Here is a 20,585-nt window from a genome sequence, read left to right as displayed (position 1 = left end):
ATTCATCCAGCACATTTAACAAAACTGCATTACCAGGGAGGAAAATAAAAAGGCCACATTGACCTTTAATCCCACAAATTACAACTTCTAAGTGGTTCCCTGCTTAAAGGGACAGGAATGGACACATTTAAGAACAGCTGTATGGAAAATACTTACAAACTGTGTGGCTGCCATTTCACCCATTTTTGTACCACTCTCCTTTTTACTTTAAGAGTTAAGATACCTGCATGGAAAAAGGACAGTGTTTTTCTCAACAGTCCTGCTCCTGAATCTTACTTCCAACACACACCATGCTTTGAGGGCAAAGGCCAAATTCACTGCTGGTGTAAATCCATCTAAATTGGTGGCCCGTAGTCTTCTGGGTGGAAGGGGGGGGATGTCACAACAGTTGCTGTGAAAAGGAAGGTTGTGTTGCAAGCAGAGTGACTGAGAAATGTATGCAGCAGGAGCAGAGAAGAGGTGATAAAAACCTGAGCCTCGTGCTTATATACAAAGTCATATTTAGTAATAAAGGGAAGAGAAAGGCAGGTGAATCGTACCAGTTTAGCTAGAAGGTTGTTTATGAATAACAGGTTTTGCGGGATCTTTAAAGAGCTTACATCTCAGAGGGTGAGACAACACTCACTCCTTCCCCTGACACAAAATACAAGGGATTTAGCATTAGTCTAACCAGCCCTTCCCCCAACATCTTAAATTGAGACACGCTTCACCAGCTGCAGGTTACTTTTGGCTCTCAGAACTTCATTGTCCTGTCGTTCTGTCCTTCAGCCAATGCTAATCTGTGCTCTGTAGATGGATACGGAAGTACACAGACCTAAGGTGTTCTAAAATACACACATTTAAGGAGCAGAACATACAGTTCCTCTTTCCATGTCACTATTTGATACAGGACCAGGCATGCACACTATGGAACCAAGATGCTGGCACCTGCCTGCAAAAAGCAAGCCAGAAAACTCACCTGTTTCCCCAAAGGAATTTCTAACAGAAATAGAGGCAGATCCTGCTCGAATAGCTCAACACCTTCCAGAGACACCCTCTTCCCCAAAGATGCCTCGTCCGCAGGAGACGCCACATAAATATGGATAAGAAGAATCCTCTGGAGGCTGGGAGAGCCAGTACATAGCTGAAAACTCTCGGCTCTGACAACGCATCTCAGTCCTGACCTGCTCGTCTATTCTTGGGCTTCCACGCACAACTCTGCTGATACAGCTCAACCCCGTCGGCAAGACCCACTACTCTACCCACACTGAGCCTTTTGGAGTCTTAGCCAAACTAGGTAGCAACTTCATAATCGTAACTAAACCAAGACAATCATATGCAATTTCATTAGCTGTCCAAGCCACTTCGGAAGCCAGGCTAGCGGATGGGAAAGGACAACATAAAGCCCACATAACACAGTCCTTGCCATACAGGGGAACTTAAATCCCTTCCCTTGGTTATGTTGAAAAAACGCTACCAAAAGCATGGTCAGAGGAGCTGTTGGGGACCCAGATCACCTATCTGCATGAACAATGCACAGGGGCAACACACGATAGCACAAGTCACTGGGGTGTGGTTTGAAACCCCTACATCATGCAGTTACTCTAAACAGCAACATCCACCAGTGACAGCAGCACCAACATTTTGATAGGATTCCTCATGCAACTAATACAGTCCAATTTTCTCCCTCCCAGGCCCCAAGTACTGCAGAAAGAATCCACTTCCCTTCCCCTGACAAATCAACTCTCATGTAGTACATAATTCTGAGGAGACTTAGTAACACAGAGCACTCAAAGTCCTTGGCAGCATTAAATTTCCAACATGATACTTCCTCTGTCTCCCACCATTAAGCCACGCGCTTCCTATGACTCTCTAAAGGGTAAGAGCAGTTAAGTCTCCATGCTTTGCTCTCTGGGAAAACCTGACAGGGAATCCTTGGGACTCTGATGACAACTCTAGAAAGTCTAGCAACCATAGTGTATCCTTGTGACAAGAGACAGGAGATTTATGAAGAAAGAACAAAATCTGGGTGCACGCAAGATTTTGTGACCGTAGATCCCCTTCCTCTCTCTAGCCAACACCAAGAAAATAGCCTGACCTTACTCACAAGTTAACAAAAAGAGAGGATGTAATTGCCTGTACTCTGGCAATAATGTCTCTTTGGAGTATCACCCAGTATCAGCACACAGGACCACTGAATCCAACCTGAAGTCATTTCATAACTCTAACATCCTGTAAAATTGCAACTTCCAGCCATGCTGTCACACAAAACAGAGCGACATGTAAAACTCTTGCTACACTTCCACCTCCGAGGGTATCTAGAAACAGGGCAACACTAAAGAGGGACATCTAGTGAGACAGGATGGGTTGTAACAGGGAAGGGCTGTAACGGCATGGGAGCAGGGCTCGGAGAACTAGTCCATATGATGAGATGTACTTAGTGCAACTGCTGACTGATGTTGAGAAAAGAGGGAAAGACCAGCACCATCCCTCTCTAAAAGCCAAGGGAGACCAGATTTCTAAAGATAATGATATCTATGGCAGAGGAAGAATCCCCAAACACATTTGCAAGGATGAACAATTAGCTTCTTGAAGAACAAGGAACTCAAGGTTTTTAAGCCGGAGTAAAGTCAGAAGACGAAAGATCAGGACAGATGAACTGCGACAGGCCTTGTAAAGCTCCCTTTTCCTTGTAACCCACCCTTAAACTTTGATAAGTCTCTCCTTCATCCTGACACAACAGGCCAAAAAAAGAATACGTGGCAACTCAGAGGACAGGAGCTGCTCCCCTGTTCGAGCGAGACAAGGGCAGTACCTCTGCATGAGTGCCTTTGAAAAGTCACTGGCTCTTTAGCAGACTGGGTCTCTCTCCTGCTGCTCTCGAATGTATTTCTACAGGTTTATATTTGGGACATGCATTAAACAAAGTATCCAGAAAAGAAATCATTCAATTTAGCCATGTCCCCCTGATCAAGGATACACTGTCACAATCTGTCAGAATATGGATTTAAAACCTAAACTTCCATACTACACGGAGGGTGTAAATCCAAGTGCCAATGCTTGGAGGATCCCAGTAGTTTGTGACTGAGAAACAGGAAGAGCAGGTGAAGTCAGCTAGCGCCTCTATAAGGCTAAATTCCTGTGCCCCATTAACATGCCATCCTCTCCGCTAACTCCCCATAATCCTGACAGCAAAAGACCAGCCAGTTTAATTCTAATAGATTCCTTTACACTCAGCATAATCCATTTTTGTTCCCTTGATCACTACACAAGAACCCTGGTTTGAAACAGTTTCAGAAATGCATTGCTGGCTAAGAGGGTGGGGCAGCTCCTGGGGCCAGATGTCATGGAGTCCATTAATAGAGCTCCATTAGCCACGTGGTTGGCAGTTCCCTCTCAGTGCTATATCGTACAAGCAGTAACTATCAAACTGGTCTGTACTTTGGGATCCTACTAACGGAAGGAAAAAAACAAAACATGTGAGTGTCCAGCCATGAATGAATTAAAAGGAAACCATGCCGGGGGGGGGGGAGGGGGGGAGGTGGTGGGTAGGAGGAGAGAAAAAAAAAGAAAAAAAAAAAGTCGTTTGACTAAGACTCATATGTTCTTGCACTCAGAGGCAACCCACTGGAGGTCACACCAGCTGCTCTCTGCATCCAACAGCAGGATTTACATACTTCAGCACTCGAGCCCTATACTGGCCAGGAGGTTTTCCAGTGCCTCTAGTTTCTGGTTGGCCTCCTCGATGGCACTGTAAGTCTGCACATTGCTGGTGATGTGGAAGCGGATGTCGTCCACCAGGGGGATGGAATCGGTCTCCTGCCGTTCCTCCACCGCCTCAGCATTCTCCTTCACCGCAGCCGCAAACTCCTCCAACTCCACCAGCTGGAAGGATGAAGACAATTAGGGACGCTGCAAGGCTGATGGAAAGTGGCAACGTGATGTTCAGCTTTCACCACTAAGTCGCCAGTTCAAATCAAGCTCAGGCCGGTAATGAGTGAAAGTCTGGAGAGTTCAGGAACCTGGGTTTGTGAAATGAATTGGAGGGTCTCAGCTTAGTTACCACTGAGAAAATGACGAAAACAAGGTCATCCCCATAGTTGGCCCTTCTGATGAAACTTCCAACAAGGAGGATACAGAGTGCCAAGGACTGAATAGCCCCTGGAGACTGAGTTCTCCTTTCACACTCTACAGGAGTCCTTCTTCAGTGTGAGACACACCAGCAAGGGGCAGCCCACAGGAAAAGCTTGTCCTGCCATTTACAAGACTGTATCTGCTCTATGGATAAACACAAGGATTCAGTCTTCAGGGCTGTCAATCCTGCACCTTTAACCAGCAGGAAAAAGACTCAAATGTTTAAAGAGCAGACAAAACCTGTCACTAGGCTGCAACCCCCTCAGTGTATTGTAAACACACTGACCAAACGTCCATCATTGCAGTGTTTGGGCACCATTTACATGAACTCACAATATTTCCCCCAAAGGGGGGGGGGAGGGGGGGGGAAGAGAGAGAGAGAGAGAAAAAAACAAAAAAAAAACAAAACAGGAAACAAACCTCCACAGGGAAAGCCAACAGCTCCTGTCATGGCAGAGACAGACAAGAGATGTCAATCTTGCAATGGAACTTTAGGCCTGGTCTACACTACACTGTTTTGCCAAGAACTTCCCATCATTGCCCATACCAATTCAGCTCTCCTAGAGAAAGCACTACTGTAGACAAGGGGCTGACATCTGCTGGCATCTAACTAATGGGTCATCTCAACTTGCTCTGTGCTCCACTAGATGACACAGTTCGTGGTCCCCTAGAGCCCTCCCTGCACCAGCACTGCCACTGTTCTTAGCACTAGTAAAACGATGGGGGAATGCCCTAAAATTGTTAGTCTAAGCAAAGTCCCAGTGGCAAGAATTAAATGTTCCCGATCACTGCTTGTACAGTTCATTCAGCTGTTCGAAAAAATCCCCTTTCCAGAACCCAGTTCTGGTCATAGGCTGATGTGTTGGTTCCCTCATTTATATTGATCAATGGCACTTTTGAATGAGAAGAACTGTTTGGAAATGATTTTCTTCACTGTTTTCAGAGGCAGGAAAGAGTTTCACACTTTTCTCAGAGCCTCTCAGCTGCAGGTAAAGAATGTTACAGCTCATGTGGGAGCGTTAATTAGAGCCATTTATATAAAACTACTGACCCCACTAGGAACCAAAATACTTAGTAGAAGAACTGAGACTGTCTGTGCCATATGGTCACTGTTTCTCTGCAGACATTACTGACTCCTGGATCTCCAAGCAGCCATAAGAGAGAATGGCCAAAATAGCAGCGGGAAGGAATGTTCAAATTGATCCTTGTAAATAGGATTCCAGTGTAATAAGATTCGTTATTTAGCTAATCATCAGTAATAATTTTTCCCTATGGAAGCCCCGATAATCTGCTTTTTGGGGGTTATAATGAATTTGAGGCTACAGTACAAAAGCACTAATTGCACCAGAAAGAGCCATGTATGGAGATGAACACTCCCACCTACCCCCTGCACACAGCACCCCAATGCACATCAGTCGTGATCTGCGGCACTTAATGCTATTCCATAACTGCAGCCTTCTTCACCAGTCATGTCAAACTGTGAGGTGGGTCCTATTGAGGACCAAGGTGGGACTACAAAATTCACTTCACTTATGACCCAACATCTTCAGAAATGAAAAGTGCATACATTAAACCATGGCAACACTTAGATGCACATTTAGTAGTCGCACCTGAAACATCTTAGGGAAGGGTTTTGCATACCTTCTCAATGATCTTTGCCATGTACTCCGTGCACTGGTCCTCCAGTCGCGTCAGCTGGAACAGCTTTGCAATCCTCCAGATGTTGACAACATTGTCCTCATCAAGTATCTGAGCCAAGGTTCTCCCGCACAAGCGTTTGAGCCCCGGCAACAGGTACATGTCTGCTACACACAGCACGTCATAAGCATTCTCTGGGGACAGCTGGTAATGCAAAGAAGGGAGTCACCATAAAGAAAGTCCTGCCTACACCATGTTCCTCTGTGAGAGATGAAATCTCAGGGCAATCTATTTCAGACATAATTTCTTGCAGTTAGGGGAAAAACACCAGTGCAGGAGTACTAACCCTGAGGAGAGAGCTCTATGCCACCATTCGAGAGACTGAGGCGATGTCTACACTATAGACACTACAGCGGCACAGCCACAGCACTGCAGTGCTGTAGTGTAGACACTTGCTATTGTAACAGAAGGGGTTTTTCTGTCACTGTGATTAATCACACCCACAAGAATTCTTCTGCTGACCTAGCAATAGCTATGCCAGGGCTTACATCGGCTTAACTATTTCTCACACCCCTAAGCGACATACTAGATTGCCAAAAAAAATTTTTTTTTAAATTTATTTAGGAAGTTTTAACAAGTTTACAAATTCTTGCCATGTAAATATGGGAAACAGAACAATCTTTACAATAGTTGTCTTTTTAAACAAAAGCTATTGTACACATTTAACAGACTAGGCACATCAAGCAAGATATTTGGTTACTTTTTATTCAATACTCAGACAAAATACATTCACCTGCAAAAATAAACCCAGCATACTAGTCTAATTTTTTTTTTTTTTTATGTTAACACTTGATTGTCATGCCCGGGCTGTGTTAAATATGTGTACACAGAGTTTTCACTCAGTTTAATGAAATCTCTAGAAATGAAGTAAGTGTTATAATGATGCTTACTCTGTAATATGGCAACAGATGGTTAAATAGCAAGGTCTGATGTCTTTTTAAACAAAAAAGTCACAGTCCTAAACCTTGTTCAGACTCTTCTCTCTCTTTTTTTCCTGGCTGGTCAAATCCTTGACGTTTATTTTAATCAATCATCTACATCACTAATCTGGAACTAGAGTTCTCTTCTGTGCAGTTTTACTATTGCTAATATGAAAGGAACTGTGAAGAGCACTGTTACCCATCTGGATTTGTGGGACATGGCATGCACATGCTCTAGAAGAGACCAGGTCATGTAGGATTCTGAGGAGAATGAAATCTTGTATGTTTATGCTAAAAAACTTCACAGTTGCAAGTTGCACAGGTACAAGCTGCAACGGTGCAGTGCCTCCACACTAGCCATTCTGGGCCAGGTGCAGTGCTGCTTACATCCACACACAGATACAGATGATCATTTCAAAGTGGGGTTGCACTAGAAGGATGACTTGCACCATTGCAGCTGCAGTGCTTGCATGGCTGTCTACACTGGTACTAGAGTAAACAAGATCATTCAGAGCAAGGGTGAACTGGAATGTGACTGGAAAGGTGAATCCTTGTTTGCCACAGTGCACAACTGTACATAAGAATGAAAGGTGTATTAGGAGGCATGTCAGAGGCTCGCAATAGTTGTTAAAGTGCTGTAACAAAGCTATGCAGTTCAAAGCAGCAACAGCAAGGTTGTCGGGGTTATTCATCAAGTGTTGTTATAGACGCAGGTCTCCCAGATCTGTGCTCCCTCTCACTTTACATAGTCCGAAGCCATGTTTATACCTTTCTCAAGGACTTTTGTACAGGAAGCTTGCCTATCACCTACCCCTTCCTTAGGAGAATTTGACCACACACTGCTTGAGTTTCACCCCCACAGTAACTGCAAGTCTCTCTACTGTAGCATCTAATAAGATGCTTTGGGAACCTATAAGGTCATGAGCATTTGAATTGAAAACACCAAACGCTCGACTGATCACTGTTCAATAAGAAAACAATCAGTCTGATGTTCCTTTTCAAACTTCCTATTTTTTATATATATATATATATATATATATATATACACACACACACACACACATACATACATATACATATACACACACACACACAAGTTCCACTCAGCTGCTTATTTTTTCCACTCAGAAGCCACACACACACACTCCCCTTTCACTGATAATAAGGACTGCTGTGAAGGACACAACAGTGACAGAAATGTCAATCCTTTGAAAAAGGTGAGGTCATGCAGGATGGGGACTCTGGTTATGTCGGCACTAGACTGGACTTAAGCCTGAGAAGAAAAAAAACACTGTACAAACTACTGAACTTTGAAAATCTGCCAGAAAAAATAATCAAGAAAACATTAATATAATTTTTCAAACAGATGGCCTCTTTCCACAAAAGCTCATTTGGCTTGGGACTCAAATAGCCACTGGAAAATATGACTAATAATTTTGGAATGACAGTAAATTGTTTAAGTGAGGTGGGCCATCAGGCATGTGCAGTGCACAAACAGGTAGCATCCGAAGAGTCACTCGAAAGGGAAGGCTGCAGCCAGAACTCCGGTTTGGAAACACTGCTACTTAGCAACAACAGAGAGTTAGCCAGATTCTGGAGGTTCAAAGAGGGGCAGCGGGAACTGGGTCTGGCTGCAGGGCTGTGACAAGATTCTGATGTGCCTTAGGGCTCCTCACCTCCCACTCCACCTGTCCTCCAGAGCGTAGACAATAGGAGGTTGTGAGCAGAATGAGTTAATGTGAGGAAGTTCTACAGGATATTAATGACAGCCTCAGCAGGCTAGCCAGTGACTTCCTGTATGATAAATCATCTCTCTGCCTATCACAGATTCTATGTTGCTGCCTGTAGCCAAGCTGGTCAGCAGGAATAAGGTCACAGATGTGCAGGTGGTCACAGCAAACCAAAGGCTAACCCACAGTAGGAATGCCAGAGTAGGAATGGTACAGTCTCACTCATACAGGAAAGCCTTAAGCTTTGGCGAGGACACAAACCAGCTCATCAGCATCATTAACCCCTTCAGTGCTGCCAAAAGATGTATAGTGCTGGCTGCACTTTTAATTAGACTGTTAGTTCTGTGAGGCAGGGGATGTCTTTTTGTTATGTGCTTAGCACAATGGGTCCCTGATCTCTGAGTGGGACATCTAGACATTCCAGTGATGCAAATAATTTTTGTTTTAAATGCAAAGATAGGCTGCAATGCCAACAGTAAACGAACAGGCCTCTTAACCTAAGCACACCTGCAGATCTGTTTTCAGCCGCCATCTAGTGGCAGAATTCTGACTGTGTGCCTTTGAGAGCAGTCAGTGCTACACAGTAGAATTCAGTGGGGAAGAATACACAGCCAGACAAATCATGCATTATGTATCTGGCCTAAGTAATGTGCATCCTAATTTACAGGATATTAATTTAGGATGAAAGATACACATATGGCATTTAGGAGCAGTTGCACTGATGTATTCAGGAAACAAAGTCCCAGCCTAGCCTACAACATGGATAAAACCGAGATACCAGTATTTGGGTTACTGAGGTTCTTCAAGCCAGGTAGGAGACTGGGCGAGTGGTATTTAACAAACCAGCAGTAGGATACTAGAGGATGACACTTCTGCAAAGACATTTGGGCATAACTTGAAGGCGATGAAAGGAGAGAGTAGGCTGGTCTCACCTCAGTGTCATCGCTGTAGATGTAGTAGAGGACCCTGATGAAGATGTCTTCTGAGATGTTATGAAGGGTCACCACAGGGATGGTGGGCTGAGTCTGCAGCTCCTCGCTCTCACTGAAATGATCCTCAAGAAGGGCTTTGAAGTAATCACTGCGGCCACAGAAAAATGCCTGCATTGGAAAGGAAAAATCCAACATTAACATCTCCCTTTCTGCTGCACTGAGCCAAACAGCATTAGGCAAGGGATCAACTTTCAGGAATTCATTAAGCAAGTTCCAAAGCACCGAGTCAGTAGCATAACCTCTGCCATCGCTCTGTGTTTTTATCCCTAGACTCTGATAAACTTGTCTTTTTTCTTTCATGTCTTATTTTTACACATTACTGCTCTCAAAGCAAAAGAGATATTAACTAGAGTGACTGTTAATCTAGAGTAGCAATACAGTTCTAGTTAGAGGGCTTGGAGTCAGGATTCCTGAGTTCTGTTTCCAGTTCCACCCTTACACTGAGTCATCCTGAACTATTAAGGATCCAGCATTTCCAATGACAGGTTCAGATTTGTTGCTGACAGTATGAGACACAATGTAGACGCCTCTTACTGCAATTCACGAATCTCCTTACCCTGAAGGGAGACAAGCTGGGTTGTTTCATTAAGAAGAGTGCTTTAAGTTTAAGCTTACCCCTGCAGTATATCTAACTATCTTGTACTAAGTGCGTGGGAAGGATGTGTACATGGACCTTGATGTTTCTAAATGTATGCACATACCTTATGGCATAAAAAGTTGTAATCTGCCACTCGAAAACACACATCAGGACAGCTGCTAAAGTTGTCAGTGCTGTCAAATGGCAACTCCCCAAAACCCACCTAGAAAGACAAGTTAAAAGATAAGAAATTTCTGCAGTTTGCATCCATGGTATCAACATTAGAGGTGTTGGCATTGATCTATAAAGACCTGTGTGTCTTGGCTATCTGAGACACCCACCTTTACCCATTTACACCTCAGCAGCAATGGAGATCACTAGAGATGCTCTTCCTGACTGATCCTAGATTTGAACATCTGAGAGCTCGATGCCTGGTAGTCTCAGTGGAGAGGCTTCTGAACTGAAATTCCCCTTCCCAGTTTGTCCAGCAAAGCCAAATGACCTTCAAGCCAACAGTGGCACGCTCATAACTCCTCTCGGACTTCTAAATGAGGAGGTGGATTGCTAGGTGGGTATTTAGTTTACATCATGGGATGGGCATCTTAACATTGACACCAGTCAAGGAAAGGCATGTTATTTTAACCATAGTATACGTAAAAAGTCATTTTATAGCTTAAGTAAAGGAATGCACAGATCTGAAGCAATTGCATTGAAACTACAACGTCATTCAATACAAAGCTTCCCATGCACAGTTCAATTTCTTGTCACTCTGCAGTCCAAGGAAATTAAAGTTAAACTAATTCACTAGACTATTAACACAACTCCCTCCAATTCAATGTGCCAAGCCAACCGGCATAAAAGGTTGTGGGCTTGGTTTTTTTTAAAAATAGCATTATGGATATGTTGTTTATAAGTTATTCTCTCTCTCTGGACACAAGGGAATTCAATTGTGTGAATCTATATTCACAGCCATGTAACCAGAGCAATTATCCCCCGAAAACAAGAGTTTCCTCTGCTTTCTCCTATCTAGGTGTATACCCTGAGCAGCCTGGGATGAAAAGTCTGATCCCTACCACCAGGCTCTCCTCTGAGCAAATCACATCAAAAACTGGCTCTAGGTTTCCCCAGGTGCAAGGGCTACAAGCCAAGAAGTTCCACATCCAGTGGAAGAATGGCAGATATTATCTCCTACCCAACCGCACTAGCAGAGAGCATTGGGTATAGTGGGGAATTAGTGAGATGTATCAGGTTCCCCCTCCCTGCAATCTCACTCAACAGGAAACAAACAGAGATACATGCTGCTTTCAATACCATCAGGCAAGCTCAATTCATACACAATGGGGATTCTCTGGCACTCCTGGTCCTAGGCTGCGGAGAACCACTGAGCTAGCAAAGGCTCTGAATTTCACACTACTTTGGAGCATGGCAACCTGGCCCAACTCCCTGGGCTCTCTGTCAGTACTCAGGACCATTTGGCAGAATAGTTTCTAATTATAGTACAACTAAGCCTAATGACCGTCACAATTTCTCGGTTATTAAACAGCAAAGCCACCTTCCCAAACTCTGCAGCAACCCTGCTTGGTCTCCCTCATCTATGACTTTAGTTACAGTTGGTAACCTATTTACTCTTTCTTTTTGTTGGGAGCAGGACAAAGGGAATTTTTACAGCTCCTGAAAGTAAAAGATCTGTAGCGCTTCAGAGTATCTGTCTCACCCCATCTTATCCCCACGGCTTTTAACCTGCTCTGTTACCTGCTCTTTGAACCTGCTCTGTATCTTATACAGCACTAGAGACATGCATGGCACTTCAAGAAACATCGGAAGCCTAAGTCCCTGCCCCAAAGAGAGTGCTGTCTAAATTCAGACAAGAACAACTGGCGGGGACAGTAATGTGCACAACCAACAGGGAGAAGCAATTTGCTCCTAGATAGGAATAAGCACAGTAGAAAAATTCAGCCGTAAATAATTTATGACAACCTACAGAGGCCCATTATGTCCTAACAATCCATAATGGGATTACCAGCAGAGAAGCAGACTCAAGATTTTATATCCAGCTGCATGTTGAGTCATCAGGGTTCTATGACACAAGGAACAAAATAGAGCATCTACAAAAGCACAAAGCAAAGCACCAGAAACCGTACTGTAGCTTATTACAAGAAACTTCACGTTTGTGACTGACTGGTCAGTGCGCTTTGGCCTCGTAGATTAAGTGTTTTGTATTATATTATTTGTATGGTATCAGAATCTACTGGTGAGGTTGCAGGATTGCTGCTCCTGGGACTCAAATGCCTACTTCATGGGATGACCCCAGTAAACAAAGATTTAGAAGAGATGTAAATGATAATTAAGCAGTAAAAGGCAGATTAAAAGGCTACAATCCTGTCTTTAGGATCTTTATAAATAGCCAGGAAAGAGAGGAGCTTTTAAAAAAATTATCAAGTTAAAACAAGGCAATTAGGGGTAATAAGAACCCTGATTCCATTGTTATGGGTGCCATGCAGATGTTCTAATAAATTTTCCCCCATTCCTTCCTAGCATTCATGAACACACACACAAAGTAGGACAGCAGTATCAATGTAACATGTTTAGATTGGATTATGGTGTACTTTTTTCTAAGATACATAAAACAGCTGAAAAAAATTCAGGAAATTTCAGCAATGCTAACTCATTATTTTATCCAGATTCACATGACATTTGGGGTTTTTCTTCCTTAAAGAACCAGTTCCCATACAACTATGGAGGAATCTCGGTTTTCATTTTTAAAGAAAGGAAGTGTGTTTCTAGCCCTTAGGGTTGTGGAGAAAAGCTCGAAAAACGTGACCCACGTGCACCCTAAAGGCTCAGAAACCAGAAAACAAAACCAAAGACCCGATTTATTTATTTTAATTGCATGATTTTTAAGTCACTCTCATTGTATTTGGGCACCTCACTCATGATGTTTAAGCGCTTGGGGTTGACACTACTGGAATTCATTCTACACTCCTCTCTGGTTTTTGATTTTTCCAAGTACCTAATGATAAATAAAGAAAACCACAACAAAGGTATACAAAAAAAGCAGCTTTCTGCCTTGATAGAGGGAACATCAATGGACAGGATTCCCTCTTTAAATCCCTCAGGAATTAGAATAACTGGATCACTAAGAGCCAGCACAAAATACCTTGGCACATCTTGCTTAAGAAACTTAAGGCACCATCACATAAAAAAAAAAAAAAAAGACACATGGACAGAGTTTCTACCTTGCTTCAGACATTTCCTTGAGCTCTGCATCAGGGAGTTCTGTTTCGCACAAGAAAGCAATAAGCTTTGTTACACTGTTCAGTTACATAGCCCACAGGCACAGAGCTGCTTAAAATGAGTATGTTATTAGTTTTACTACTCAATGTGAAGAAACTGGGACAAACATATTAATGGAAGGAAAATATAAGATGCAACTATCGATATTACAGAGATGAACAAAGGCAGGAAGAACTGGGGTCCACCAATATCTTCCCTGTTTACTTGCATCGCTGGGAATCAATAGTGTGGAATACACATAGCTGAGTCTAACAGATAATCCTGACTCAATGCTTCTGAGAAAAGTAACAAACTAACTCCCTGCCAGTACACTATGGGGGATGATTTTTAACCAGAGGATCAGCTAAACTCTGTGGACCAATAATCCCAGTTAGGCATCCCATTCCATCTATACGTACCCGAAGGTACTGCTGTCATCCAAGGAATTTTTTCCCCTTTCTTGCATCCCAGTAATATACTCAACTAGAGGCTAAATCTTGTCCCCGTTGAAATCAATGGGGAAACTTTGATTGACTTGGATGAGACCAGGGATCTGACCTCTACAAATCTTTGAGGGAGGAATAATCTTGCTGCAAAAAGGAAAACCGGCAGCCTGGTTATGAGATTTACAGCATTTCCCTGTGCTATACATGGCTTCAGTGTTTGGAAAGTCAGCTTGTGCCATTAATACCAGCAAACAAGCAACCACAAAAACGAACAGAGAAAGTAAGCCTAAGTGTGTGTGACCATGCAGCTCTCCCTCAGTCCGAAGGTCCCAGTGGAGTGTGGGAAGAAATAGAAACACTCCCTACCCGCAGTTCAGCCGGCAGGGCGCAGTCTGCTAGTAGAGCCAGATCCTCCTGCAGCCGACAGTTACCTGGGGGCTCAATCGTCAGCACTTTCACACAGGTCCCTGGCTTGGAAGAGACTGGAAAAGGGAAAAGAAAAACAAAACAAAAAGCATAGATGCCTAGAAAAAACTAAATCTAAAAAACTTTCCCTCCTGTTAAAAAAAATATCCCTAAGGAATGTTTGTTTTGTTTGGCTCTTAGTCTCCACTGGAATATAAAACCATGTCCTTCAGAGAGACACACACATGCACCTGCTAGCAATGATCAGGGCTGTAACTACCACTGGGAGGAAGAAAAGACAGATTCCACCGTTTCCCCTCTTATGTCTCCACTCAACCCTCGCCTCCAGCAGATCAGTTACAGAGACCATGGTGAGGAAAGGGAGCAGCCATGTGCCTGTTCTGTCCTCCTCTCTGCTACCCCTCCCTACAGACAGGATCAAGAACTGCCTTATGGAGGCTGCTTCCCTGCCGCTGGAGTCAGCCCTAGGTGACACAGTAATAACGTAAGATACATCCCTGCTAGGCAAGGGGGCGAAGCGTATTTAACTACAGACACGTTTACTCCAGGCCACTGGTGCCCCCGTTGGTTATTTATTTAGAGTGAAGTCTGGCTTATGCTTTCCCTCTGCTGCGCCACCTCTCTTCTGGATCAGGTACTAGAAGTGCTGCTGTGATTTAATTCCATGGGGAAGAGGATTCATAACCTTTAAGACTAAGTTCTTTGAGGCAGAGACTGTCATTTTCTATACAGTCTATTTATATAGAGCCGAGCACAATGGGGACCCCATATTGATTGGGGCCTCTAGGTGCTACTGCACTGTAAGTCTTAAATGCTAATAGCCACCACCAAGGGACCAGCAAACAAAGAAAAGACTAACGAAGAGGAGGTCTGGGAAACTCTTTCTCAGTTCTCCTCCTGGCTAGGAACCTCACAGTTTCTGGTCCTGTCAGGATAGCTAGTTAGTCTACTACAAGGGAACACAGTAAGTGCTCCCCATTTGGGGAAACTATGGTATTCCCTTGATCCAAATCACACAAAGGACACCCCCCCCACCCCCAAACAACACTGTGATGGGCACCTTACAGCCAAAGGCCACAACAACAGGAGACTCAGTTGAAGCTGGTCTGGATTTAATAGAGGTTTAATTTAAAATCTCTCCTCTGGCCCTTCTTCTCCAACAGCTTTGTCCCTTAAGAAAGAGCTGCCTGCCTTTTTGTTCCACTGGCAGGAACGATGAACGCAAGTAGTGTGGCAGGTCCCTAGCAGCACAGGTAAAATTAAAGGTCTCAGGGGTCTTCGTCACCTCTTTCGGGTACAGCTGCATGAGCACAGATGGGAAGGAAAGGTTTTTAAAAAGTTTGCAGCACTGTCAAGGTGTGTACATGCATTACTGTGTAATCTTATTATTGTCAGCTTTGCCTTTCCTCTCCATGATCATTTATGAACTTCATTTGCTGTCTCAAGTCCAGTTTAGATTGGACTTTGCCAGATTTTGAGAGCCCCTTAGCAGAGAATGCTCGTAAAACAAAGTGCAGTTGAAAATATGAAAGTTGCTGGAATGAAATCTTATGGATTCCATTGGGAGCATAATGAAAGAGATGTTAACGATCGGTGATTAAAGAGTTAAACTGCACTGTACTGGGTGTTACAAAGGATTTTTGACAGGCATGATTCACCACATTAAAACCCCTCTCTTCTCAGGTGAATCACATCACCATGAGACCTCATTTTTCCTGACATTTTGCTCATCATTATATGGGCTTCATCAGATGACTCCATCAGATGGTGGGCGAAATGAGACCGAGATGTGCCACAATACGAATCCTCCGCCCCCACCGCCAAGAAAGCATTGCACCCATCAGGACGGGCCACCATGTCACCTGAACTGGCTGAATATCCCAAATGGTAGTACTGGAAACAGTAGGGTGCATAAAAACCCAATCCACCAAGTAAAGACATTATTGATTCTATGATCTATATCCAGAGAGGTGCCCTGGAGAATGAGCTATGCAGTTTCTATGTATAGGACTGAATGCTGATGCCCTTGTCTTCAGCAAACAACCATACTTACTATAGGGGCAGGACAGGTATGGCATAGACCCAAGCTGAACTGACAAAGCTGTCAGAACAGAATCCCAGAGAATTACAGATCCACATAAGCAACTGAGAACACTGTCTTTGTCCCTTTAAAGTAGGTCCTCACTGGAGAGTTAACATGGGCTCTTACTCAGGTGTTTCTGCTAATCCCCCTGCTGTCCACACACAAAATCTTCTCACCCAAGTTCAGTGGTGCTTACAAACTGGGCTTGCTGGCTTGTCTGGGGCAGCAGGCTAAAACCCAAGAGGCACTTTCACACACATTGGTAACCTACCCACTTTGCTGTGACAATGCAGGCTAAAATCATTAGAGTGCCAACAGTCCTCCAAAGCCTTCCCACAATTTACCCGCACAGGTGTGCCTAGAAGGACAGACAAGTTCTTCCAAAATTCACTGGCAAAGAGTCAGAGTGGCTCATCTTATTGCAGCACAAAGAACCATGAGATAGGCCCTCCGAAGTCCTAATACCACATATGGGTAAGTGTCGCACCAGTGAGGACACTAACTCTGGAACGGCTTCACAGTGTGGCTGCTTACACTCACCCTAGGCTAACTCAGGTGCTCAGACCTGGGCACCCATCACCCACGTTAACTCTGGAGTGAAGACATACACTTAGACTACATTTCTATCTGTCTACGGGAGACAGGTTACTGTGACTGTGTGATGATAATGATCACTTGTATGGGTGCCTTTCATCAGAGGCTCTCAAAGCACTTTCTACCCATTAACCTTTGAGGGACACAGAGGTCTTGTCTAGACTAGAATAAAAAAGTTTGTTAGAGCATGTTCACACTTTTTACCCTACTGTAGATAAGGCTGGAAAGAGCTTTGTACTAGTTTAAAGCAGAGGCTGTGTATGTAATTGCTTTAAAACCATATTTTGTGGGAGTCAACCGACCTATCTCACCCAAGAGACATCTGGGAACAGCAAGAGAGATTAAAAGGGTCAAACAGAGAAACTATCTGAAGCTCCCTTGTAACTGAAGAACTCAGATACCATGGTGACACTATAAAAACTTAAGAGAGGAAGACAAATGAGAACAAGAAATCCTCCCCTCACACACATAAGACTCATGCCACATCATATGTGCCTACTCCGGGTTATCAGCCAAGAAATATGGCAGACTCAATGGTAAGTATCCACACCCTAGGTTCTCCAACCTCTCTAGGCACTTCCATAGTAACCTGAAAGAATTTCCCATGATGCTCACACCAGAAACAGTGGGTTTTGGATGACAGCGTATAAACCAATTCAAACACTGCATATTTCAAATGCATGGGCGCAACATTCCACTGTTACAATTTTTTTTGCTTCTAAAAGGATGAAAGACCAGATGAAAGAGACAAAAAAATAGATCGTTGGTAGCCGCAGGCAGAAGGGTCCATCATCTGATGTTTGTGAAATGCAAGAAATGCAGGGAATTCAGAAAAGAGCAATACAAATAATAAAAGGAGCTGGAGTGACTTATCTAGCTAGGAAGGAAGATTAAATGAAGCATATCCACGTGCAGCTCAGCTAAATAAGAACAGGAAAGCACACTAACCTCCTTCAAATGTCTGGCAAGTATAAGCACTGAGGAGGGAAAATAACCATTTAAGGCGAGCTAAGGAGTTGTAATAGGTATGAAACGAAGCAAAAGGATGTAGATTGAGTATTTGGGAGGCTCTTTTAGAGTAGTAAAGTGGTGTCAAGAGAAGACACTCAAGTCTTTAAAAAAAAGGCAGGCCAAAGCACTGGCAAGTACACTGTAGGGAACAGTCCTGCAGTGCCTGGAGGGAATATACTGTTTAGTCATTAAACTCCCTTCCGGTACAGCTGCACAGCGCAGTACATCACTGACTGCTTCATAATCTGTCTTTGTTCTTGACTTGCTTAATACTTCTTTGTAGTCTTTACTAATACACCACTGGTTTAGCTGGGTTGAAAGAAACCTTTCCAAGATCATGCAATACCTGGACATCTGCATTACACATGCACTTGTGCAATGCTGTGCACAACCACTGCCACTGGCCCTTTAGATCCGAGGCCTGAGGTCTGAAAACGGGGCTTTGGAGCCGAGCCCGGAGCTGGAGCGTGGAGCAGCTCCGGAGCAGTGGAGCTGCAGGATTTTGCCTGGAGCTGAAGTCCAGAGCCCTGTGAAAATAGGTGTTCACAAATCCTGTCCTGAATTCTTATGCTTTGCAGCAAACAGAAAATGCTCCTGAACAATTTTTTTTTTAAATGCCTCCAGTTCCATAGCAAGGATTATAACTTAATCTGGACAAATCCAGTCTGAACTCTTCCAAATAGTGTAACAGGTTTTTGTGGACCCTGATCAGTGCAATTAGGCCAGAGACCCAGGTCTGAACCAGATGCCTATTTCCTAGAAAATATTCTGAGCAGGAACTTCTAATATACAATAGGGAACAATAATGTTTTGGCAAGTAAAGGACACCAGGTGACCCAACAGGTCTTTCCAATCCCTTAACTTCTCTGATTCTTTCATATTAATTCTCTCCTGGGGATTCAACACTAATTCCCCTGGTTCACCTCTAACATGTATGATCTGACAGGCAAACATTTAATGTTACTAGCTACAATGCTGCCAATTCACTATAGTCCTGAACTGCCACAAACACACAACCCCTATCACTTATATCAGTGCTTTGCAAACATTGATTAAGCCCCACAACACCCTTGTGAGATAAAATCATCATCCCCATTCTACAGAGGGGAACACAGAAGTTAAAGTGATTTGCCCAGTGCCATACAGGAAGCTTACACCAGGGTGGGATTAGAAGCTATATCCGACTCCCACTCCAATTGCTGCTGCTATGAGGTAATGCTTCTCTTGTTCCTCTAATCCTGGGGCCCAATGCCTCAATCCTACTTGCAGTCATTTTTTTATTTCTGTCCTGGACCTCATGAGTAGAAGCTGCCAATCATGCCAAACTGCACGATGGTTTCAGAATATTTACAAACCATTACAGTAACAGACCACCTTAACTTTATTTAATTTGCAGCCTAATAAGGGATTATAACGTGGGCTTTTGGAGAAGAATGGTCATCACACCAATCAACTACAACACCATAAAGCTGCCATCCAGTGACTCACTGAAACATTTTGGTATTACAAGATGCTGTAAATCATAACATCATTTTTGTTATCTGACTGTCTGATTTACTAACTTATTTTTTCTTAAAGGTATTGACCGCAGCCTTTTCTTTTCCAGCATACAGTTGGTACGTAAAGTGGAATCTTCTGCCACTCATTAAAAGCAGCAGAACAATTCTTTCTTTATGTGTTTAAATATTTTTGTATACATGCGCATATAACAGGGGAAAAAAATGCAAGATCTGTGATGCCACTGTAGAGCTAACATTGCACTATGGGAGGATTCCCATGGTGTTCACACCTCAACTGCTAGAAGAGGACCTCATCCTCCCTGATTGAACTTACCTCATTATCCCTAGCCTGATTCTTGCTTGCATATTTATACCTGCCTCTGGAAATTTCCACTACATGCATCTGACAAAGTGGGTATTCACCCACAAAACCTTATGCTCCAATACGTCTGTTAGTCTATAAGGTGCCACAGGACTCTTTGCCGCTTTTACAGATCCAGACTAACACGGCTACCCCTCTGATATGGGAGGACTGTCACTCCAGGCTACATATGTAATCGTACAAATCTGCAAAATCTGAATCGACAATTAATATTTAAAGTAAAAACCTGAGCAGCTACAACAACCTTACCTCTTAGATCAGAGAAAGGACACAATAAGATTAAAAACAATGAGCCAGATTCTGCTTTCACATCAGAAGTAACTCGACTAAGTCAAAGGAGTTATTTACACTAGAGTGTAAATGAGGGGAGACGCAGACTCTGTGTGATTTCAAACTACATGTTTCCTTACCAGTTAAACCATTAAACTATTACATCTGAAAGCAGTTCATTTTCTAAACGTATCTTACTTTGCCATATTTAGGCTGTTAGAAGACTAGTATTCATAGATTCATAGATATTAAGGTCAGAAGGGACCATTATGATCATCTAGTCCGACCTCCTGCACAATGCAGGCCACAGAACCTCACCCACCCACTCCTGCAAAAAAACTCTCACCTATGTCTGAGCTATTGAAGTCCTCAAATCGTGGTTTAAAGACTTCAAGGTGCAGAGAATCCTCCACCAAGTGACCCGTGCCCCATACTACAGAGGAATGCGAAAAACCCCCAGGGCCTCTTCCAATCTTCCCTGGAGGAAAATTCCTTCCCGACCCCAAATATGGCGATCAGCTGAACCCTGAGCATGTGGGCAAGATTCACCAGCCAGATACCCAGGAAAGAA

The 20,585-nt window shown here is 43.5% G+C and overlaps 1 protein-coding gene across 1 annotated transcript in view; it reads right to left on the bottom strand.

The window, feature by feature from the left end:
* Positions 1 to 3,517: 3,517 nt before the first annotated feature.
* Positions 3,518 to 20,585, bottom strand: part of ABTB1 (ankyrin repeat and BTB domain containing 1) — a 34,300-nt gene continuing 17,232 nt past the window's right edge. The window contains exons 8-12 of the mRNA XM_074957645.1: positions 14,116 to 14,231; positions 10,155 to 10,253; positions 9,394 to 9,561; positions 5,755 to 5,955; positions 3,518 to 3,864 (exon numbers count right to left, since the gene is read on the bottom strand). Coding sequence (XP_074813746.1) covers positions 3,658 to 3,864; positions 5,755 to 5,955; positions 9,394 to 9,561; positions 10,155 to 10,253; positions 14,116 to 14,231 — 791 coding nt within the window. The 3' untranslated portion in view covers positions 3,518 to 3,657. The remainder of the gene's footprint in view (positions 3,865 to 5,754; positions 5,956 to 9,393; positions 9,562 to 10,154; positions 10,254 to 14,115; positions 14,232 to 20,585) is intronic.

Source organism: Natator depressus, chromosome 7, assembly GCF_965152275.1.
Source record: "Natator depressus isolate rNatDep1 chromosome 7, rNatDep2.hap1, whole genome shotgun sequence".
NCBI lineage: Eukaryota > Metazoa > Chordata > Testudines > Cheloniidae > Natator > Natator depressus.
Note: the sequence above shows the minus strand (reverse complement) of the source record. Positions and strands in the feature narration are given on the sequence as shown.